The sequence below is a fragment of the Corvus moneduloides genome, chromosome 3 (genome assembly GCF_009650955.1).
Source record: "Corvus moneduloides isolate bCorMon1 chromosome 3, bCorMon1.pri, whole genome shotgun sequence".
Taxonomy (NCBI): domain Eukaryota; kingdom Metazoa; phylum Chordata; class Aves; order Passeriformes; family Corvidae; genus Corvus; species Corvus moneduloides.
Genome location: NC_045478.1, coordinates 6,908,255 through 6,932,347, shown reverse-complemented (window position 1 = coordinate 6,932,347; position 24,093 = coordinate 6,908,255). Strand labels below are relative to the sequence as shown.

Genomic DNA, 24,093 nt, shown 5'->3' with positions numbered 1-24,093 from the left:
CATTGCATAAAATTCCAGTTTGTAGTAAGTCTCTCTGAAGACACCAATAAACAAGTATTCCCTAAATGCCTAAGAAAGCCACGGCTGGTTTGCAAAGTACCAATGGAAGTATGTGGCAAATGAAGCCCAGACAGGGGGAATTGGGAAGATTGGCAGAATGAGCCTGACTTCCTTATAAATCTGATTTTTCTGGGCCTGGTGGAGATGAGATGCAGCCATACTCCAGCGAGGTCCTCCAGCTACGGGTGGCAAAGGTCCCATGGCTGGATGTAGCTGAGCATGCTGGAATTTGGACAAGAATCAGCTTGAGTCTCATCCTCCTCAAGATGCGTTATCTTGTGAAAATGCAGAACTCTCCTGACTTTGGGAGCAGGCAGAAATTTACCAGATGAAAGTAACTCTTTGTATCTGCAGGTATCTCTGACAGGGCTTTCTTCCTTTTGATCCATTTTTCTTTCCAAATAGAACATGTAGGGAGCAGACTGGTGCATGTGATGCTTTCCCCTGTGCCCTTTGGAGACCAAAAGCCACATCAAGCAGGAGATTTATGCGTTGCTGGCAATAGATGCTTCATATTCTGTTATTACATTTCAGATGATGAAGGAAGAACAACTAACTTTCATGGCTATGAAAGCAGTAGGAAAACTGCCTGTGGATAGATTGAGCATATGCATCACTGGATAGAAACTAAGGTGTTTATAGCTTCAAATTCTGATTTGGAAAGTTCAAGATAGAAGAAAAATATCTGAGTAAAAGATGTCAGGCAGTTCATAAGATTTCAACTCAGATACACTCAGGAGAATAAATCCACAGGTAACATTATGATTCATTAACTATCCCTAATTAGGCTCCTAAATTTAAGTAGACAGAATCTCCCCTGGAGGCTTTCAAAGGCACCCACCTTGCACTGTTGATGATACAGGGAGTTTAGCAACATAGCTTATTTAAGGAGGACTTCTTCCTTAGGTACCCACAGGGCATGCATGGGTTGAGTTCCCAGATGAGGTGAATTGTATCTTTTAAGAAGGTTATTGCATTTCTGGGCAGGCAGAAATCAGAGGAGCCAGGGAAAAGTGTTCTGCTGCCCTGTGCAGGAGGAGGAGAGCCTGGGAGGGAATGTTTGTCTCTTCCCTGTGGAGTCTCAGCTGGAGGTGCAGTGTTTCCTAAATCTCCTTCATCTCCTAAAGCCTCTCACATCACTGGACCTTTTACCTGCGAGAGATTTCTCTGGGAGGAATGGTGAGACTGAGCTAATTTGTGTTCCACAGGCTTTGTTTCTGGACTGGAATTGCTTCCACTTCTGAAGTTGCTTCTCTGATTGCAGCTGCATGAGGAAAGGATAAGCATGTCCTTTTCTGTGGAGGGCAAACAAGAGAAGGGGCTGTCTGTATTATATTTATATCCTTACTGCACTACATTTCTGTAGTTGGCTGCTGCCAGGGGATCCAGTAAAAGGCAAAGCATCTGGGCTGTCTCAGGAGTCTTGGCAGAGTGATCCGAAAGTTTGTATGGGTTGTGTTAGATATCCCAGCTTGTACCACTTCCCACCACCCCCAAATCACCAGCAGAACAGACAGATTCCTGCTTCAGGCAGAGTGTGGAGGGAGGGGCAGGGAAGGAGGGCCCTGGCTCAGGCTGTGGGCTTGGGGAGGTGTAGGTGGCTTTGGTTATGACAGAGCTCTTTTCCCAGACAGTCTCTCTTGCTTTCTGCATGGTGCTTGGAAGTGGCCTTACTGTAATTGGCATGAGTCACTTCCTTGTTATTGGTGGTTTGGAACCACCATGTGTGAAAAACATGCCTGCAGCAGGCTGAGGAACTCCCTCTGCTCTTGGGCTTTGCATTCAGTTTCAGGATTGCAGCCTATATCCATGCTAGGTGAAAAAATGTCCTTTTTAAAATAACTGAAGGAGATGGAAGCTGAGGTCTGGACCACTTGCGTTTGTTAAGTCTCTGACCTGGTGTTTGTTTTTTTTTTTTTTGTGAGAGCGAAGGTTTTTCATGGCAGCTTGTTGATCAAATCCCAACTTTCAGACTTATGGTCTGTTGCAGAAAGTCCCTTCTTGTCTCCTGTTGTATTCTGGGACACTTTACACTTCCTGTTTAAACTGTATTGTGCCTTCACTCTAAATATGATATAGGATGGTATGACATGGCTTTGAAGCCAAGGCACAGAGCTGATGTTGAGTGCACTCGGCCTTTTCCATGGCTCATGGAGACATGTGAGAGCTGTAGGATCTGAAGATCTCCTGTCAGGTGATTATATTCATATCTGATCAAAAATCCCCCTGTCAGAATGTCTGGTGGTGGGGTAGGACTTGAAGGTAGGCTTTAGATTTCTGACACAACACATGTGGTCATGAGAAGAGGCAAAACCTCTTTCCATGTGAGGCCCTGAGCTAGATGGGGCATGGATAAGGTGGAAAAGGTTTTGACTTGTTCCTTGGCCATATCTGAGACCCTTGGGATAAAGCCAAGGGGGTAGGCTGTGCCTCAATTTACTTCTGTGAATCAAATTAGCATCTTCCACCCCCGTGTTTCCAGCTACGCAGTGGTGTTACTGTTGTAACCAGTGCAGAGTCTTCTTCTGCACAGGATTTTTCCTTCTTGCTCTCTGTACTGTGATATTTTGTGGTCTGGCACAACCAAAATTCATTATTTTAATAGGTATTGTTGACTGATTGCTTAGTGAATTTGGGTTTTACAAAGGGTGCACAAAAAGCACATTTCATTCTGCAATCTGAAAGAGCCATGTACATGTGTGCTAAGGAATTGCTTTCTTGTAACAACTTGGAATCATGAATGATCCCATTTCAGGCTGGATACCATGCATTTTCAAGTCTCAAACAAAAATCCTTCAGTGCTACTACCTCTAAAAGCCTGCAGTAGTTTGTAGTGTGTGTTTACTCACGGGAGGATTTTTTTTAATTGTTATTTTAAAAAAGAGTTGAGCACCAACAGTTCCTGGCCCAAACCTGCCCATATAAAAGGCTTGGTTGTAATTTTCCTTGGTGAGGGAGTAATGTTTTTGTTCAAATTGTGCTCTGCTTCAAGCATGCTCAGGAAGGTTTGCTGAAGGCCCTGCAGATCTGTTTTAATCATGCCGAGCTTTGGGAGCAAACCTTATGGGCTGGAAATGCACAGGAGAATATAGAGCAGGTGACTGGAGAATGACAACCCCCTTGTCTCTATGTTTTTAACACTGAGCTTTCACTGATCCCCTCCAGTTGACTGATGTGCATATCCAGTGAAGATGGAGGTCAGGGGATAATTGTTTCCTGGGAGTGGAAGTCTTTAAGCATGTGTAGGACGGAGCCAGCATTAGAAAACATCAAATGATCAAATTAGCAAAGAGAGGGGGAATGGTTTGAGTGCAAGGCTGAGCTTGTTTCCTTTCTTTAGCACAGACTCCCTCTGTGAGATTGGGCAAATCGTTTTGATATTTAAACACTTCCCCAACTCTGGCCCTGAGCCAATTCCCCATCCATAACATTTGGGGTCTATAGCATCAAATGTTTTGATTAGGGGAATAATATATGTGCTTAAACTGAAACACTCAGCAACATTGGAAAATAACTACACAGAAAGAGCAGTATTCCTCTGAAAATAATATATTGTGGCAATTGGTCGAACCCCCAGCCGTTTAAAGTGTGTTTAAAACTAGATAGATTGACATAGGAAACACAGCAAATTATCTCATTATGGTCTCTTAGTACCTGAAGGGGGCCTATAAGGAACCTGGGGGGGAACATGGACATGTAATGATAGGCCAAGGAGGAATGGCTTTAAACTGAAAGAGAGTAGGTTTAGATTGGATATTAGGAAGAAATTCTTTACTGTGAGGGTGGTGATGCCTTGGCAGAGATTGCCCAGCAAAGTTGTGGCTGTCCCATCCCTGGAAGTGTCCAAGACCAGGTTGGATGGGGCTTGGAGCAACTTGGGATAGTGGGAGGTGTCCCTGCCCATGGCAGGGGGTTGGAATGAGATGATCTTTAAGGTCCCTTCCAACCCAAACCAGTCTGTGATTCTCTGCCCTTAATGAACAGAGGTGAGGTATTGTTTGGCCTTTTCCATCTCTTAGCACTGTAATTCGGAATGTTGCTGCTTGCAGACACAGTAACTTTTTCTTTTCATCAACCCTGGGTTTTCTGGCCACACAAGAAACTGCTTGTGCGAAAATTCCAGCAGAAGGCATCTCCACCAAGTACAAATAAGGATACTGTCAGCAGCACCAGCATGCGCCTTTTCACACTGTCCTGCTGGCTGCTCATACTGACTCTGAGGGATCTGCTCTGCCCATGAGAGCACACTCTGGCTTTGATTTTCCTTCACCCCTGTTTCTGCAGAGAGGGGAGGCTGCCAGGCAGTGGAGGGGAGGTTTTGTTGTAAGATTGGTGCCATTAATTCATTGCAAATGGGTAATGCAGGTCTTGGGTTGGGAACTGGTATAAATTATTGCTAGCATGATGTTGATTTGGGCGGATGAGCAGTGGGAGCTGGGACTGCTTTTAAAGCAGACACAGAGGGATTATATAAAGACTTTAAAGCCTGTAATGGCAGAGGAATGAACCTGCTGGTCCGAAAGCTCCCTTGCAGATTTATAACCTAGAACCAACTTCTGCAGGTGCCTTCATGGAATGTCACAGCAATGGTGACACTTTGTCTCCAGATCAAGTCCTGGCTGACATGGAATCCATGTGGTGATGCCCGAGTTGAATCCCAGGGTGGGCGGCTGAGCAGGGCTTGCCATCTGGAAAGTTACATCTCTGCCTGTGCTTCTCAGATGCACAGCCCAAGTTCTGTAGAATTTTATCTTTTGGATAAATACCCAGATCTCAATGCTGACTGCTGCCCCCTGAGAGACTGAAAGTCCCTAGAGGTCCCCAGAGCAACTCTTCTCTATTCCAGATGATCCCAGCTCATTTCTCGTGTTCATTTTTAGGTGCAGGGCTCCTGACTATGAGATGTGCTAGCACTTTGATTGAAGCTGTTCCTTCCCCTCCTGTCCACATCCATCACTTGTTCTGCTGACTGAGTTGCTTTAATTTTTCTGCTCAATTAAATGGAGCAGAACAAGTGCCAACCCTTCCCTGCCAGGATTTCTGTGCTTAATACTGAGATAAGACTAAAATCCTTGGTACTTTTTTCTCTGGTGGTTTTAATAATAAATAATTTTCTTTGACACTTTGCTTCAACTCATGCCATGCTTTGTGTCAGATGCACTCCTCTCTGGAGAATTTAAGGAGGGCATTTCAAAGGAACCAGATGTTTAATCTTTCTTGTGGAGTTGGCTGCCACACAGGAGCTAACTGGAAATTGTGAGGTATTTTACACTTGAGAAAGGCTTTTCATTTCACAGTCTTTCTAAATCAAAGAAAAGCTGAGTATCAGCTGAGCATTGTATAAACTAGAAAAAGAGCAGGCTTGCTGCATGCCATCTCTCTGTGTACTCTTCGCAAAGATGGGCCTTTCCTGGCAAAATGTCCTCAAGATGTTTATGGAGTCCACAGAGAAAAATGATCCCTTGAAATGCAAAAGTCCAGGGTTATGTGCTGTAGACATCCTGTGCTGTACTAAGTTTCTTCCAGAGTTTTAAAGGGATCTAGTTGCTGAAGGGAAGAAAAGCACCTCTTGGGATTTTTGAAAGTACCAAAGTGTGTGCTAACCACAGATGTCAAGGACATGCCTGCCTTTCGGAATCTGTCCTCACAGCCACCTGTGTTTAAGGCACCAAATGACTACTTGATAGTGTTCTTACTTCCTCGGCCATCCCAAAGAGATAACAGCACAGCCCTACTCCATAAGGTGCTGTGACAATAAATGCTCTCTATCAGTGCTTCTCCTTGAATACTTCTAAATCTCTACTCTTCCTTGGGATGGTGTTGACCAGTTTCTGTCTTATTTAGCAATGTTTTGCTTTACCTGATTCTTCCCCTGGTCCTGTAGGTAGCATTCAAGTGGTGGTGGCACAGATGCCAAGATGGAAAAGCCATATCTCAGTTCTCTGGGTATGCTTAGGAAAAGATGGTGTTTCTTTCTCCTACTTGACTCAAATGTTTAAGTGTCTGGTAGTGTCACTTTTTCTAAGAAAGATGCAGATCCACCCAGCCTGTCTTGTGCCCTGGAGATGGTCACAAATGCTGAGAGGTAAAGGAGATGTTTGTGAAGAAGTGGAAGTCTGAAACATGAAAGCCTTTTGCTTCATTTTCTTCACTGGATGCCTATTGACAGGTTACTGGGATGCAGTTTGGGTGAAAAGTGTGTAAGGGAAAACTATCTTGTGTCTTTAAATGCCTATCAGGTGCTCAGTCTGAGATACAGCAATAGGACTGTTTATTTTTGGAGGGTGCTGAGCCCTATGCCCTCTGCGTCCCTTTGGGTGCCTCAAATAAAGCACCCAGAACTGCAGTTCTCCCTGGCTGTGGTTTGCAGGATAATCTGTTCTACCCACCTCCTCTCCAGACTTTCTGATATTTCCCTGGCACAGGTATCCCCCTCATTCTTGTCTGGTTCCTACCAGGGGATGTGTTTTTTTGCTGCCTTCTAACCGTTGCCAATTCAGGTTTCACTAGAAACCGCTGTGCCAGCTCTTTGATATTCAGAAGCTGTGGGGTTTTCTGTCTGTTTCCTGACCTAGCATGACTCCACTAATAATGCAAGAACTTCAGTGCTGGTGTCCTGGCAGCCTAATACCAGGGGTCAGTCTGTAAATCTAGTTACAATTTTCTTTGCCTCAGCAAAGACAGTAAGTTGAACATAATGTAAACAAGGTGGTTGGATCACTTCACTCACCAGTAATGTGGTGGGTGATGCAGGCAAATTTAATGGATGTGATTAAATCTCCTGTTCCAGTCTGGCAGCTGATTAGCTGCAGGGGGCAGGCAGGAATCTCCTTTCTGATCCAGAGTTGCCCTCTTTCCAAGTCCTCCTTCAAGCTTCTGCCAAGCATCTCAAAGTGCTTTGCATTTTTAATTGCGCTTCTTCACGCCCCTGTGAAGGGTGGAGATGAGAGATAGCATGATCCCAAATGGGGCCCTGGGGAAACTGAGGCACTGGGAGGTGGCAGCCTCCTTAGAATGAGAGAGGAAAATGGTGTTAGACTTGAAGAAAGGGGAAATGGGCATCCCAGAAATCTTCTCTTGAAGCTCATGTGGTTCTACTGAACTTGTGCCTAGTGCTCAACAGTCTTGTGTCTTCAGCACACTAAAGTCTTGGTTATCTGCTTTGCATTAGTATAAAGTCACTGACAGGGAAAATAAATCTTTCTCCTTTGGAAGTTTTAATTTATTTTTGTCTTTCATCACTCAATTCCTCTAGTTTCTAAAGAAAATGACCTGTATATATGTTTCTTCTCTTTGTACGGAGAGGCACTTTGCTCTGAAATAGCCTCAGGTGTTGGCTGTGGCTGAGGCAGAGAACTGGTTCAGCTCCATCGATGACTCCATTCTTTGTCCCTACAGGGGAAATCAGTGAATTTGCTGTGTGGATTCACCTTCAGTGGGTGTACACTGAGGTAGCTACACTGGCTTTGATTTCTTTACCTGGTTGTACAGCTGAAGAACTGGCCTTGGAACATCAGGGAGGAGAAAACACTCCTGTTATTAGGCCGTGCTTTGGTCCAAAGAAGAGACCAAAGATGTCCAAAAACCTGTCACGTATTAATCGATCATTTCACATGCATATTGCTCGTGCTGTGGCTGACAAAACACAGAGAGCAGTAGGGATTAGCTGAGTCTTCATGCTCCTCAGGATGGTGGGAATGGAGAATGGGCCTTTCCCATCTTACTAGCCTAAAACCGAATGGGAAGCAGTGTATGTTGGATCTCACATGGTGCAGAGGGTTTCTTACAGCAGGGATTTTTATTTTTGTGGTGGATGATTTAAGCTTTATGATTTCACATGAACAGCATCCTCTAGAGTCTGGTTTTGTAAATCTGGAGTGGACAGAAACTTCTGATGTTCAGTCTTGAGCCAGCAGCTTGACACCTGGAGAGAGGCAGGATTTCAGGCATAGCTATAGCCCCCCTTGCTATGGGGCATCCTGTCCAGCCTGCTGTCATGGTAGGAACAGAGACGTCTAACTGGAGTGCTCTGAAGCCTAGAGCTGAGGCCAAAGCCTGGCTTACTAGGCTCTATTTCAGTTTCTAAGATGAGTGTCTAAACAGAATGTTTGAATCTGGTCTTTAGACTAGTCTCAAGGCTTAATTGTAAATAAACAGTATCTTAATCACTCTATAGTTTCCAGCATTCTCTCGTTGAATGTGTCTGTGCTGGCATTTGGAGAGCATTCATCATAGTGGAAAATGAGTGTCTTTGGGCTGCACATGGGATAATTAAATATCAACTGAGCCCGTAGCCTGATGTGACAATGCTCATTCTGACCAGCTGAAATGACTCACTCTAACAACTGTGCTCTTCTTGCTCCTCTCTTTCAGTTCCCAAGAAGCTTCTGCATGAAACTCAGGCAAGACCAACCAGTTACCAAGGATATCAGAAGCCACATTTTCCACTGCAGCCGGGAGTGTTTGATCCCAATGTTATAGGGGACGGTGTGTTCCTTTTGGATGTCTCTCCTTCCAACATAGAACGAGCTCTCCCAGGTAGCTGTGACTGTTGTGATGTTGACCCAAACCTAATGGTGTTGTGGTAACTGTTCCTTTCCATCTCCCCTTTTCTGGATTTCTGTATTGCTCCTAAATCCCATCCATGTCACAGTCAGAAAGGGCTGTGACAGCTTTAAGACGTGACCAGTGACAGGCTAAAGTGAACTGTGAAACTGTTCAAGAAACGCCGGGTTTCTTGGAAGAGCAGTCATGGCCATGCGTGTCCAAACTCATCACAGAAATACTTTTCAGGCCTGTCTAATACAGTGGCAAAGAAAAGAAAAAACCCCGGGCAGAGACAGTAGTTCTGCCTCACAGGGGACAGAGTCGTTTTCAACTGAGCTTTGAAATATGATGCTCTTTTCATAAAATGCAAAGGGAAGAGATATGAATGAAGCCAGATCTTAGCCATCTCTAGGGATAGGTGAGTAGGAGGCAGGGCTGGTGTATGAATAAAGGAAAAGCACAAGTGAGCACGTGTTGGGTTCCTTGGTGGTTTTGTGTTTCCCAACATGCAGGAGATGGTTTATGACACTACTGAAATTCCAGTGTGTGCTCCCAGAGGTTCAGCTCGAGGGTGGGTATGGGCAGAGCTTGTCTCTGTCTACACTCCTGGCAAAGTTAATCCACAGCTTGGATAGTCAATTCACAAATAAATAAGAACTGGCAATAACAGATTTGTCAGTTTGGAGGCCTTACTGAAAAACTGTCAAGGAAAAGAGTTTTGAGTTAGCTCCAAATAAATATTGTGATCCTGGAGATTCTTTTATGCAAGGAAACATATCCTGAACTCATTTCTAATCATCTAAACATTTCACTTCTACAAATGACACCTTTTGTTTAGTTTTCACATCGTTTATTCATTCACTTTCAAAATATGCACCACTTTTCAAACAAAGATGTAATTTTGAAATTAAAAGCTAGAAGAATGTTTCAAAAATAACAAAAGAAAATATTTCTGTAATCTCCCTTCCTGTTTTATTTCTTTTATTAAATCTATTTGCTAATGTCAGCCTGGGATCATGAATAACCTTTCCTGTACTTACACTGTGCTGTTGGGCAAATTTACTGCTGGCGGAAAGAATTTTGTTCAGCTTTGGTGTAAACTTACAGGGAAACCATTCAAGTGACTGGGAACAGCTAGGAAAGGAACTGAGGAGAAAACCAGTAGTAGTGAGCTGACTAGGCATTGACAATTCTTCAAGGCTAGCAAGGAGGCAAGGGAATATCTTTTGGTATGATCCTGTAATGAATGGCAGACCAGGGAACCACACAGTGTAGCAACACATGGCCCTTGTGGAATTGTGTTTGTTTGTTTTTTCCCTCCTGCATAAGCCCAGTCATTTTCTGTCTTCCATGTCTGTGCTTGTACAATCCTGCCAATGATAAAACCAGTTCTGTGGTTTTGTGGTGCTCTTTGCTGGAGTTTAGTGTATGCAGATGAGTGTTCATTTAAAAACGTGTTTGATTGCATCTGTTCTTTGGACAAGTTAGAAGTGAAAAAAAAACCAAAAAGGGTTCTTCTTACATCTCACATCTCAAGAGGATTTATCCCTTACTCTGTCTCCTAAAGACACTGTTGTTGCACAGTGGTTTACAAGGGCTGCTCCATACCTAACAGAGGTGGTGTCCATCTGACATATGAAATACGCATGGGATTATATCCTGGTGGTGCCCTTCATCTTCCTCGATTGTGAAGGGATTTTACATTAACAGTCAGGAGACATCTCAGGCAGGATTCAGTTACCCTCATATAAATGTGTCATTTGTGATGTCCTGGGGTGTTCACCTGGCTTCTAGAAGGGTGAACATTTCCCCTACATCCCTTCATGTCCTCCTGACCCTGGGGTGTCTTAGATGTCTGTGTATAAGCAAGTACATCAAGCTTTAAGTGTCTGCTGTGGGGAGAGATGAATGACTCTCTGCTATCCATCCCTTGATAGCAGGATTCTCTTGCCTTAGTTTAGATGCATGGTGGTACTTGAGATGCTCTGAAATATCCAAATTTTAGGTTCAGTTTTTAGAAACTAAATGTTTACCCTGCTTCCGTGGATTTCTTTGGAGCAGTGGTAGGGAAAAATTAAAACATTTGTACAGGCAGATTTACCAGACAGGGAGAAAAAAGGAGAGGTTAGGGGGCATGTTATCTGAATTTTAAAAAATTTTGAATTAAAAAAATCTGAAATGTTGCTATTGATTTCCTGCTGAATGTGCTGTTGGATCTTTGGTGTCCCATTTGCACAAGGGATCTGCAGAGATGTCTGTTCTCTTGAAGAAAGAGGCTCTTGGGATATTTTACCATTTGAGAAATGACACCCAAGCAATCCTGTTTAAACACTCTGCCTGAAGGCCAGTCATTAACACCATGGTAGCCTTGAACATGTGGCTTTCCCAAGGCCATGCAGCTCTTCAGTGGCAGAGGTACAGCTGTGCCCACATTCCTTGGGGCTGATCCCTCACAGTGACACCTGGACTCCATCCCCTCTGGTTCTCCTCGAGGGAGATTAGGAGTTGGCATCACTGCATGCACATTCCTGCCCTGTCCCTCTCCATCCAGTATTACCTGTTCTCTTTGACACCCCACACTTTCTGTTCCTGCTTCCCTGGGCTGAGCTGCTTCCTGGTGCCCACAGCAGGAAGCTGAACGTGATGCCTCATGCTGCTGGGCTGATGCCTTGAGAGGCCTCCTAGAAACAGAGACTAGACAGGAGTAAAGAATTGAAAGAGGTATTTATTTGCCTTCAAAGGTACCCCCTGGGGAGCCAGAGGCTATTGCCAAGATGGACCCCAAGATGGATCCCAGGTCACAAGTTCTTCACCCTTTTATAGGTTTGGTTCATTTGCATAGCAGGGTTAATTCTCCAATTAAAGCTTCAGTTTTCCCCACAGCTCACCCTACCTTTGGAGGCTCTTTGGTTTATACTTTTTTACCTAGGACAGTCTTGGTGTCCTTGGAGAGCAGGCCCGGAGAGGCTTTGTTATGTCTACCTAGCATGAGAGAGCAGAAATTAACAGGCTACAAGAAACTTCAGAGTTACACACCAAGCAATACAGAATTTGAAAAATATAAAGGTTAAAACCTAAGGCATCAGGGTTTGCAGGGAAAGGAGATGGATCAGACAGCCAAGGAACAAAGACCATCTCACATCACAGCTCCTGACAGAATGCTTTGCTTGCATGGCACTGATGGCATCATTGGAGATGGAGCTGGCAGTGTCCTGAATTTAATACCTGCAGATAAGTGGAATCCAGGTGCAAGTCTGTGATTTTACAGAGTGATTCTTGCTTTTGGCCAGAACTAGACACCCAGGGAAGGGAGCCTGAAAATCTACAGTTAAAAACTCATAGGGATGATGGAGCTGGATCCTCTGCACTTTTTCCTGTGTTGAAAACAATTACTGTTTTGTGAGTAGTGGGGGTGTCTGCCTGCAGATCAAGGTGTGGGGAGCCCTCAACAGTGAGCTGATAAGGTCGGAAAGGGTCTCTTTGAGCCTCCTTAGCTCCAGTCTTCAACAAATAAAATCAAATCATTAACCCATGTTCACTCACCTCTCCAGAGGGGAAATGGTGTCTGGGTGAAACACAATACAAGCAGGCTTCTGAAGGAAGTCATAAACTCAGGTCTGCCCTTCCCCACGAAGGCTAGAGGGAAAGCATGTCTGTTTGCCAGGTGTGGATGGATCACTACAGCACCACACCAGCAGAGGGTTGCAGGCTCTGCCTGTGTTTTCCAGTCCTCCTTTGAAGCCTAGCTGAACCCACTGTTGATAAAGGTTCCTTTGATTTACATAAGAGAAAAGAAACCTGATTATACATTTGCTGTAGCATAGGTGGGCGTGTCTAAGTGGTGACATGAAAGAGCAGGAGATGGGTGAGAGATGATGATGCCTGGATGCAGATGGGGTATATGCTCAGCTGAAGCTGCTTGAGAAGGTTTAGTTACCCCCCAAAAAGGGGCAAATTTGGGTGTCTCCCTGTCGAGCAGCTCCAGATTTCTGAACACAGATGCTGACCTGGTGGGGATAAGGCAGCGTAGGGCTGGGTCACGTTCTACGTTCCTCATCCCTCATTCCCTTTCTGTGTCAAAGCAGAGAAGAAGAAAGGGAGGTCAGCCACTTTCTACCCGGTAGACAACACCCCCCTCCTGCTCCCTGTGGATGAGACACAACCGCCGGCGCTCAGCAGCAGCAGCAGCATGGAGCCCGTGGGCGTCAGCACGGAGATGGCCCTGCTCAGCAACATCCTGGCAGCCTATGCCTTCATCACAGGTACGTCTGGTGCCTCACATCTCCCTGGGCTCCTGCAAGCTTTCAGTATACCCTCCTTTCACAGTCATCTGGGGCTAAATCTGCCTCTCTGAACTGTTTGTGTATTTCGTTCGTCTCAGCGAATTCTCCTTTGAAGGGCCTGACCGGGGCAGCTCTAGCAGACAGTGTATAACAGAGTTTATCGTGCACTGCTTTCCACCGGGTTTGCTCTCATCTGGAGTTAAATACAATGTAATCTTACATATGGTATTATTCCTAGTGCTTCATTTTCCTGGAGATCAAAGCCTGGCTCATTAGGGAGGCAAGTTTGTTGTCCTGTAATTTGGAAAATAAGCAGCACTCAAATCTTTGCACTGCTTAAGAGAATTTGGCTTATCTTCAGTAGAAGTGTGAAGATGAAGTAACTTGAGAGTCTACTTAATTGTATATTTAAATCTAGTTTAGAGTAAGATTTCCTTGGATCATATTTTATCTTTCACCCACGTGTATCTTTCAAGTAACAGGGGAGATGTCTTCTAAAAAAATTCACTTTAAAAGGTGAAAGAAAAGTGACAAAGCCAGGGGGAATGCCTTTAAACTGAAAGAGAGTGGGTTTAGATTAGACATTAGGAAGAAATTCTTTACTGTGAGGATGGTGAGACACTGGCACAGGTGGCCCAGAGAGATTGTGGCTAAAACTAAAACTCCAGCATTTGTGAGCTACTTTTTCATGTCTGTATGCTAATTCAGTCTTGCTAATTCATTAAACAGTAGTGCATTCTTGGTGTCATGCTCTTGCTCTTGTTGAGATACCACCTGGCTGCTAATCCAGGTGTTTGAATTTGAAGTAGCTGACTTGGGCTTTGCGTTTTGGAACCACTGAGTAGATTAGTGAGAGTGTTTCTGCATATTATTTAGTGAAGGGTCCTTCTAAAAGGACCATGAATGGTTATACAAATTTCTGCTCTTCTACACATTCAGTGGTAGCATCAGGATCCATCTTTTCATGCCACCCCTAAGAGTCAGGCAGATTAAATGGAATTAGTAGTGTTCTTCACAGAAGATAGCTGAGTAGGATAATTTGTTTTCTTGCATGGGTTTCTCCAAGGAAAAGTTAGAAAAACGAGCTTTAAAGGAGTCTTCTATCTATCCATCCCACTTCTCCACCCTTACCTATAGCTACCATTTTTTTACATGAAAATACCTACCTTCCCATCCCTATTATAAAACCAAATGCTGTTAATATTGTGTTCCCCATCTGAACAGTAATGAGCAGAGAAAGTTGTAGGATTAATGATAGGATATTTGGGACTGTGATTCAGGGCTGCTGACAACACCCCATGGACTTTGCTTCCATTGACCACAGCAGAGCTCTTTGACTCTACCTTGGTTTTAGGGCACAGGGTCTTGATTCATCCCCCTCACAAGCTGTCAGCCTTGTCCAGAGCTTCCAGATTTTACTGTAGCACAAACAACTTTAACTGTCCTGTTGCTGTGGGATTTGTCTGCCCTCTCTTGATGTGGTCTCCTTGTGTTGTTTGCACATCCACTGGATGCCAAATAGGTAAACTCAGACCTCATGACTTTGGTTTCCAGTGCTGAGTTCAGGACTTGGTTGCTTATGCTTTCCAATGTATCATGGAATCATAGAATGTTTTGGGTTGGAAGGGACCTTAAAGATCTTTTGGTTCCCATGTTCCTCACCATGTCTGTTAGATGGGTTTTAGTCTCCATGACGTGTATGTCCAGTTTGTTATTTCTTATAAAAGTAATTGATGACTGAACCCATGGATTGAAACAGCATATGTCCTAAACCATCTTTATTTGCTGCATGTAATTTAGCCTCTGCTTTTAGTGAAAATGATGGATTTGTCATTATTTATTTTATGTGAATATGGAGAGTTTTTAGCTTATGACTTCAAAGACAAACTGTGTCACAGGGCACAAATATAATTTGTATAAAACTAGAGCACTGCAAAGCCATCCCTCTTCATACTGCAGATTTTGAACAGCAGAGCAGTTGGATTTTTTTTGTGCCTGCCTGAGTTTGGGGCCCTGAAGGCAGCTCAAGCCACAGCTGATGTCCATAGAGGATCCATTATAGTGGCTCAGGAGAGGCAGGGTATTGAGCAGCCAGGGAGGGCTGTTTTTGTGTCACACATCTTCCCACTGCTCCTGACCATGGCCCTGGTGCCAAAGAGAAACAGTAGTGCAAGAACTGCTCTGTTCCATGACACTGAAAATGTCCCTCAGGTACTCTCTGCAGACTGAAAGTGCTGCATTCAGGGATTCCCTGTGCTGGTGAGCTGTCTCAGAATAGGAGTTTGCAAAAGAAAATTGTAAATAGGCAGGGACAATATAGAAAAATATTTTTTCTCTTGGGGCAGAGGGTGGTGGATACCCTCAGACCCACTGCAGGAAAATGAAGCTGTGGGTATTTTGCTATTTCATGGGTAAAGTGCAGGCTTGAAAGGATGATCCTCTCTGCTGCCTTTCCTCTCTCCTGGCAGTGGGGTGTTTTTTAGCCAGGGGAGAGCATCCACAAATAGTGGAATGCCTTCTGTGCTCAATGGTGTTCACGTTTTCTGCTCAAAATGGCAGTTTTGGGTGGGAGTCTGCAGGTGAAGTGTCTGCAGACTCAGTCACACATGCAGAGTCTCACATTGCACAGAGAAGTGCAAGTATTAGCAAAAGCCTCTGCGCTCACTTCCACCATCTTTTTGACTGATAGTCCCATATAAAAGTTGGGAATCTTCCTATGGACAACTGAATAGTAAAAATCACAGCACAGCAGGAAGCAAAAGAGTCTTGGTTTGCGGCTATCATGGTTAGGTATCAAAGCCAGTTAGGTGTCAGTCTCATCCCAGCTTCCAGAAGCTATTTCTTCAGAAACTGGGAAAAAGTGTGAATAATGTCAATAAGGAATGAAATTAGTAGCTGATCAAACAGATAAATATTATTTAGAGTTCAGTCTTGCAAAAGACTCAGAGACACCCTTTATTTGAAAGTTAATTCTCTTTATAGAATTAGGTTTTTAATTAGATGCAATCTCTGCCTACAAACTTCGGACCTGTTATCTGTCGTGGACCTGTTCCAAAACCTGTCTGAGTGTTTGGAAAGACTTCACCAGCCTCAGTGGCAGCTGGAACTGTCTTTGCAGTCACAGTCTATTAGCAAGACCAGAAACGTCCCTACATAAATATTAAACATTCAAAATGTATCAGAGCTCTTCCAGTGCCTCCTTTTGGACAGGAGACTTATCCCAGTTTTGTCATTGCATTCAGGATAAAGCAGTTGGAGGGAAACCTCCACAAATCCCTGTTTTATTCTTCTTCCAAAAGCAAAGCTTTGCTGCCAAGTTATTAACAAGGGGCTTCCAAAATACAACCCAGGGGAGATCATTCCAAATTTTAGACTGCTTGGCCTGAGCCTTCTTAATAAGGGGCTCCTGGAGAGCTTCCTCTGTTCTATCAGGGGATTTTGGCAGCCTGTGGGGCTGACTGTAAATTCCCTAGAAGATAGTGCTCCTACTGTTTGTCTGGCCATGCTTAATGCTGAACCTTTTATTGGGGGCCCTCTGAAATTTTCCTCCCCACTAAGGTTTTGGAATGCATGAAGCCATTACAGGAAGCCAGCAGCGTTAATGCCTACATTGTTTTTTATTTATTGAAACAATTTATTGTAATAGCAATAACAACCTTGGCCTGGGGCATTTCCTGGGGAATTAATGGCAGTCTGGGCTGATGCTCCCAGCAGATTGTTAGCTCTCAGGAAACAAGCCCCGTAATTGCTGCTGGTTTGGTTGGAAAAATAAAATAAAATGTGTTTCTAATTTTTTTTGGCCAGTTTGAGTGCCTAGAAAATGGTGGCTTTTGTGTAGAGGCTTGTGTAGAGCATGTATCTTTTGTCTGCATGGATTAAATTCAGGCTTGAATCAGTGACATTTTCATCAATGCTTTCAATCCAGAGAGAGAAATACAAGGAAGGGGAAAGGTAACCCCAGCCAAAGAGATTGACAGAAACTGGGTCCTGCTGGAAGCTCTGAGCTATCATCCACAGCATTGGAAGAAAAAGCTTCAGTGGTCAAAATCTATGTTTTAGAGATACACAGACAAGAATGCATACCAAAATTGTGCTAACTCCTGCTACTGATGTCCATATACTTTTAAAGAACTTTTTTTCAAGTATAATGAGTGTTTTGAGGAGCTTCACTGTTGGTGTGATGAATCTGGGCCACCTTTGAGCTTTTGGAAGGTGCTCTGAGCATCCATTTGTTGAAGAGGGTGCCTCTTTTTGGTCTTTACAAGTAGACATGCAATGGGGTAGGCTCTCAAAATCACTAGTCAACCATCAAAGCCCCAAATCTAGGCTATTGGTGACTTGGCTACTTCAAGTGAGAAAAAGCAGAGCCTGTGGTTTTTAGCTTAAGTTGCTCTTTCTGCTGTGAAAAAAAAGAGATGCTGCTGTGCAAGTGGATTGTATGTATGATAAATGCCAAGACTGCAGTTGAGCACAGGGTTACAGCTCCATGAGGAAGTCCAGACCGTGTCTCAGATGTTGACAGAGTAGCTGTAGGAGCTCATAAATGCCACTGGAGCCCAAAGATTCAATTACAGCCCTTGCACTGCATGAAGGGCTGTATGGAGGAGCACAAGCAGAGGAAGAAAAATGGTTGCTTAAGTAGCAATCGAGGTAAAATTGCTCATGAACAGGATACAGTAGCATGGAAAAAGGAGTGTGGAGGAGAAAGGAAAAGCAGGACACAGGCAAAATCAGGGACAGAGAAACCGCATGTGTCTGTGTCTCAGGCTCCCATCTATGGTTTTTTTATGAGCTGCTCTAAAGGAGTGAGCAGTGGAACTAATGCAACCAAATCAAGCCCATGTGTGTGCAGAACGTGGTGCTCAGGACAGCCAGGCAGAGCCAAGGCAGACTGCACCCAGTGCCTGTCCCCAGAGCCCTTCTTAGAGCTTCTTGCAGAAGGAGCTGGGTGATTACTGTCCTCAGTTAAATTGCACACGGAGGTGATGCCTTAGGATTTTAGCTTTTATATTTTTCATATATTTGTAATTCTGCAATGCTTTAGCGTGTAACTCTAAAACTCCACATAGAGTGTTAGCTACTGTTTTCCCAGCTTGGTCAGTCAAAACAATCCCTCTGCAGGCCTGAAATTCAAGGACACCTTACTGTCTCAGGTCCTGAGAAATGTAAACAACAGTAGGTTGGGGGGGAACAACTTGGAGTAAATGACGTAATTACCTGAAATTGTAATTGGAGGATTAACCCTGATATGCAAATGGACCAAACTTATAAAAGTATGAAAACCTGTGACCCGGGCATCCATTTTGGGTGTAGTCCCTGAGGGCTCTGACTGCCCAAAGTGTACCCAAAGGCCCTTCAATAAATATACCTGCTTTTATTATCTTAATTTTGTCTAGCCTCTGTTTTTAGGCATCAGAGGCAGAAGAGTTATCATGTAGTGATTCTGCTTTTCCTGGGGTTTTTAAAGCCACTTCTTTACTGTTCAGTTAGGACTGGATGGGCAGCAGCAGCAGCTTTGCTACTGCACAAAGCAGGCTGCAGTTTTGAGTCCTGACCCTTGAATTCAGAGTAGCCATTGCCTTCACTGGAGCTAGGATTTCACTCAGCCAAGCTGCTGCAGGGGCCATTGGCACATTCTCCTTGCCTGCTCTGGTATCTTCTCTTTTACTTTCGGAATTGTGCTGTCTCGCTTTTATCAAAATACCATTGTTTAAAGCCTGTGGCTTTGGTCTCACTTGACCTTCCAACTACTGCTGCATTTCATAGAATTGTTTGGTTGGAAGAAACCTCAAAGACCATCTAAAGGCCATCAGTTCCAACCCCCGTGTCATGGGCCCACTGGCACATTCAGTTTAGTGTCCTGCTTGTTCTCTGTGTTACAGCTGAGTTTGCAGGAGGATGGTCCACCTCTCTCTTTTTTTTGGACTTACCTGCTGCACTTCCCTCATCTTTCTTTGTCCTATGTTCAGCCTGATTTTTCACCATGTCATCCACACCAACCACTCTTGCATCAGTCTAATGTTTTATTAGCCAATTCTCAGACTATCTTGACATCTTCTTCCACTTTGGCTTGTCAGTCACCTTTGAGATTCATTTGGGAGTGAAGTGAAGAGCATAAAAGCATTTCATCTCTGTAGCTGTTCCATGAGCACCCCCAGGCACTGAACTACATGCTGCCTAGAACAGCACAAGGCAGTGTTTGGACTCTGACCACAGACTCAGAGAATAATTTAGGTTGGAAGAGGCCACTGGGGGGTCACCAGGTCCAACTTCCTGCTCAGAATATGGCTAACTTCAAATTTAGAGCCAGCTGTGAAATTACAGCAGTGTCTTCCCTGGTGAATTTTGAACATCTCCAAATAGTTTGCAGTTCACCTTTTACAAACTTTGCTTTAGGAGATCAGCTGGAAAGGGCACTTCTAAAAGCGCTGTGCAGGGAAGTTAAGCCTTTTAGCTACAGAGATCTTCTGGGGCAAAATGTCAGAGTCTCAGCTGGTGGAAGGTGTTACGGATCCATCACTGAGTTCAAGGGAATAAAACTCATCTGAGGAAATGACTCCATCCTTGAGCTCTAGACACCCAGCAGACGCTGCAGAGTAGATCTGGCCTTGACACTTCTGCTCAGTTCACCTTTACCCATTTAGTGTACCTATAAACCAAGATGATTCAGCCCAGGGGAATGGCAGTAACAACATTTATCGTAATTACACTTCTAAGTAGTCCCATGAGCCAAAAAAAAAAAAAAAAGGTGGTAAATAAACAAGATGACCTAGTTTGAAAGGCACTGTGGATCCTTTGGAATCTTGTTATATCACCTCAGAAATGTGGCTATGCAGGACTCATCCTGTTGGTGCACTGACTCCAGCTCTGCCTGTGGAGCACAGGTATATATTTTGGTGGTCTGGGCGGGAAGCCAGCACTCTTCCCTTAGATAAGCAAATGAAGTCTGTGAATAAATAGTATGCATTTTTGCCATGCTGCCAAGCCTCCCATTTCAGCTGGGCCACAGCACAGGGCATATAAAGTTTTGTAATCATCTTTATGCCTGGTTTGAAGGCAGTGGATGTGACAGTAATATGCATTTACCTGCAACTGGGTGTGCAGCGCCCTGGTGTCAGCCCCGTGGGAATTAGACTTAATTCTGTGGGCTGCTCCCTTCCCTTCCAGACAACTCCAGGACACAACTGCAGCAAACCCGCATTCTGCATGTGGGCAAATGCCTTGGCAGCAAATCCACTGTTTAAATTGCTGATTGCCCTGGGGGGAGGAGACAAAGGAGGGCATGGAAGTAAAAGCAGCCACTGGAAACTCAAACCGTGTCTGGTGTGTGCACGGAGGGGCCGTGTGTGTTCTGTTCTTTGAAGGGTGGTTCTCCTCCATCATCTCCTTTCTCCTTGCAGAAAACCCCGAGCGGGCTGCCCTGTACTTTGTGTCCGGAGTGTGCATTGGACTCGTGCTGACCCTGCTGGCCCTGGTGCTGAGGGTGTCCTGCCGGACGGACTGCAAGCGCTCCTCCTCCAAAAAACCTCCTCGGGAGCGGGAGAGTGACAGCGACAGCAGCGACAGCGATGACGACTCGGACACCACGTCGGACCTGTCTGCCCGCAGGCACCGCAGGTTCGAGAGGACTTTGAACATGAACGTGTTCACCTCGGCGGAGGAGCTGGAGCGAGCGCAGCGGCTGGAGGAGCGGGAGCGCATCATCCGCGAGATCTGGATGAACGGCCAGCCCGACATTCCCGGGACCAGGAGCCTCAACCGCTACTACTGAGCCCTGGGGACTCCAGCACTCCTGCCCTTCTCCCCGGGGCTGCCCCACACCTCAGAGAGGAGAGGGAGGGAAGGAATACAGTGTGGGTGTCTCCCCTTTTCCTGTCAGGTGTGCCACCTGGAGCGGTGTGGATGGACAGCAATGAAGTTTTCCCCATCTCTCTCTCCCTGGCATATTGATATCACCCCTCTTCACGGACACCTTCTGGTTTCAAAGAAGTGATTGCTAACTTCATTTCTGAGTAGCAGGCAGGGAGGAGACAATGGCAGTCCTCCCATGTGGGATATGGCGTTGGACACGCCATGGTGTGAGTGCTCCTCTCTTCTCTGGGCAGAGGCTGTCCAGGATTTGGTCTCCATTCAGGAATTTTTGGTTTCCCTCTCCTGAAGACTGTGGCAGAATTGTGAACAAAAGGACAAATCTGGAAAGATGATTTGGGGAGGGAGGGGGAGGTACATCCTGACCGACTGTCTTGTGACTTCAGAAGCCATGAGTTTAACCTAATTAAAAACCAACAGCAAATAGGATTTGTTAAGAACTGGGGGATGGGGGGGAGGGGGATTCTTCCATCGTGAAATCATCTCGGTGCTTGGATGTTTGCCATAGTGTATTCAGTTATTTATGGCTGTCTTTTCATCTTCCTTTTCAATGGGAACATTTAGGGTTTTTTTACTGACACCTCAGGGATAAAATCCTATTATTTTTTTTGAGTCTGTTCTCCCTGCTGGCCCCTGTCAAACACAACCCAACCCATCTCCAACAGTGAAATTACAGTTATATAAGAGATGTGTCAGTGACTGGTGAGAAGTTAACAACCTCAAAGAGGTTGAAAAAGGTTTTCTTTTTGTTTTGTTTTAAATATATATATATATATATTTGAAGATGCTGCACAGGAATGTGCCTTATTCTTTTTTGTTGTTGTTGTTGTTAAACTACAGTTTTCCTATGGATAGCAATGCACAATGTTTTATATATTTTATTAAAAAAATGAAATTAAAAAAAGTCTTTGTTTACCAGAGGAAAACCAACACAGAAGAAGTCACATTTGACAACAAAATGGGTAATAAATGCTAAATAAACTCTGGTTTGCTTCAATACATTTGAATTTGCATCCTCACTTTTGGCATAGGTGTTGCTTGACAGAAATCTTTGGAAGAGTAGCACACCTCTGCAAGCAATCAAGGCTGATGTTTTCTGCATGCAGGGAACTGGCAGCACCTTTTTGGTTTTTTTGGTTGCAGCCCATCCATCAGCTTCTGTGGTACATGTGGGCAGCAGAGCTGAGCAATGGGGTGGTACTCAAGGGGCCGCTCCCAAGTGATCTCATGATTTTTGGGTCTGTCCCCGAGACACCATGCCTGTGCCAGAAGCAAGTGTTAAATGAACTTAAAGAAAAAAAAAAGTATGGAAGAAAAGGTGCAATATTTTAGTAGCTTCTTCACTTGTTGTCCTCTGGAGTTTTCAACAGGATATCGCCACCCTGCTCCCTCCCAAGCACTACTTCACATCACCTCAGTCATAGAACTCAGTGTTTCTCACATCAAGACACTGCTGAAGCCTGCATGGCTTTGGGGTCTGCTCCTCTGTCATTTAGGCATGGAAATATTATTTCCAGAATCTTGAGGGTTTACAAAATGCCAGCAAGGAAAATACAGATCAAAAGCTCTGACTACCCAGAGCTTTTCCTGAGCCTTAAGGGAGAGATGGAGGTGGGTGGACCTGCCCACAGGATGACTGAGGATGTTATAAGGGATTGTGTGCTGTGCCAAACAGCTGCATGGTGGCACAGACCTGTGGCATTTGGGGTCTTCTTGGCACTCTTTGGGATCACTGGGGCTTTTCCCTGGATGAGGAAAGCTGCATTAGAAGTGCCCACAAATACTTCCTCTGGCTCTTGCAGGGTGAGAGCAAAGCTGAGTAACTGCAGCTGGTGGCACTGGCAATGTCAGAGGTCAGGCTGGCTGGTGAGAGGTGGCTTCACCTGGGAAGGCAATTTGAGCACAGCAGAGCGATTCCAGGTCTGGTCCTGGGAAGATTCTAATGGAAAGGCTCAGTATTGAACTGCGATGTAATTTTTGCTTCTAATATGTAGAAATAAAGCAGGAGGCAGGTCCCAAGCCATGATGCATCGCCAGGTGCTTTAGCTGGAATGTTGAACACGCTCTGCTGAGGGTGTAGAGGAGCAAAATGACAGGGTGAGGTCAGTGGGGTCAGTTCTGTTGGCCATGTGTTTCTCCAACAATGATACAGTCCCTCAGCCTTGGTGATTAAAGGACAGCATATTTTCAGATTTAGAATGCTGTGTCCTGGGAGATAGCTTGCAAAACTCATTTTAAAAATGTTATAAATGAATGGATTTATGTGTATGATTTTCCCAAATGACTTTTTTTGACCAGAGGAAAGAACAACTGTGGTAAATCTGAGTATACCTGATATACAACTGTGGGATTATAATATCTGCTTCAAATGTAAATCACAACCAAACTTGAGTTGCAAATGGATGAACAGTCCTCCCTTAGCATTGCTAGTGCTTCTGTAAATCTTCCAGATGAAGTTTGAAATAAAAAGGAGCAGACAAGCCCATCCCAGCCTTGCCCTAGTTAAAAAGATGTAACACAAGTAGTCTCATTGTCTTCACAACACAAGCAATACCTTCATGTACCTTCTAGCTCCTATTTTGTCTCAGGGACTTGCATTTCTAAGAAGACTTTGACTAAAGATAAAGAAAGACTGCAATCCTTTGAACTAAGGAAAAGACTTGAAGTTGTTTGGTAACTATTTCTCAATTTGTTTCAAAAGTGCTGAATAGTTTGTCTGAGGGATAAAACCCGGTCAAAATTCGTGGGGCAGGAGTTGATGGTTTGCCTTTAGCTCTAGCAATGGAGCAAAACCAGTCACCTGGAGTATGGGAGAGCTGGATTCACTAGGGCTGGGGTCAAATCTGTATTTCTTACCTCACTAAAGAATATCTTAAGCATACAGAGGTTTGGGCTTGTCTGGTTTCCACCTTTGGTGTTGTGCTCAATGTGTCATGTGAAATATTAAAACACTCTTAGAGCCAGGGAGCAGAGGACAACTGCTTTTCTGCCAGCCTACCATGAATCCCTCTTGTAGGAGATTATGCATAGCTCCTCTCTCTCACTTCCATGTTTGCTTGATTTTTTACATTAAAGTTAAATATTATTTCCAGAATAACACTCTTCAAATTCCCCAGGACAGATAAAGGACTTGAAATCAATTTTTCCTGTTTCCTGAATGAAATTCCTAATCACTGACCTTTTTGGTAAAGAGATGCTGAGTTCATTTTCCATGTGAATCTGTTCTTTATGCCTCAGTTTAACCCTAGAGTTTTGTAACGGGATTTATCATGCTTTATTCTGTTATGTGTGAGTATGGAGAGGTTTTAGCTTATGACTTCAAAGGCAAACTGTG

At 44.4% G+C, this 24,093-nt stretch overlaps 1 protein-coding gene across 4 annotated transcripts in view; it reads left to right on the top strand.

The window, feature by feature from the left end:
• The window catches only part of EVA1A (eva-1 homolog A, regulator of programmed cell death), a 209,923-nt gene extending 188,163 nt beyond the window's left edge, over positions 1-21,760 (top strand). For 3 of the 4 annotated variants that reach the window (XM_032104468.1, XM_032104465.1, XM_032104469.1), the window contains 3 exons: positions 8,434-8,598; positions 12,690-12,869; positions 20,291-21,760. In XM_032104468.1, coding sequence (XP_031960359.1) covers positions 8,434-8,598; positions 12,690-12,869; positions 20,291-20,661 — 716 coding nt within the window. In that variant the 3' untranslated portion in view covers positions 20,662-21,760. The remainder of the gene's footprint in view (positions 1-8,433; positions 8,599-12,689; positions 12,870-20,290) is intronic. The other variant, XM_032104466.1, reaches the window with a different exon arrangement.
• The last annotated feature ends 2,333 nt before the right edge of the window (positions 21,761-24,093 follow it).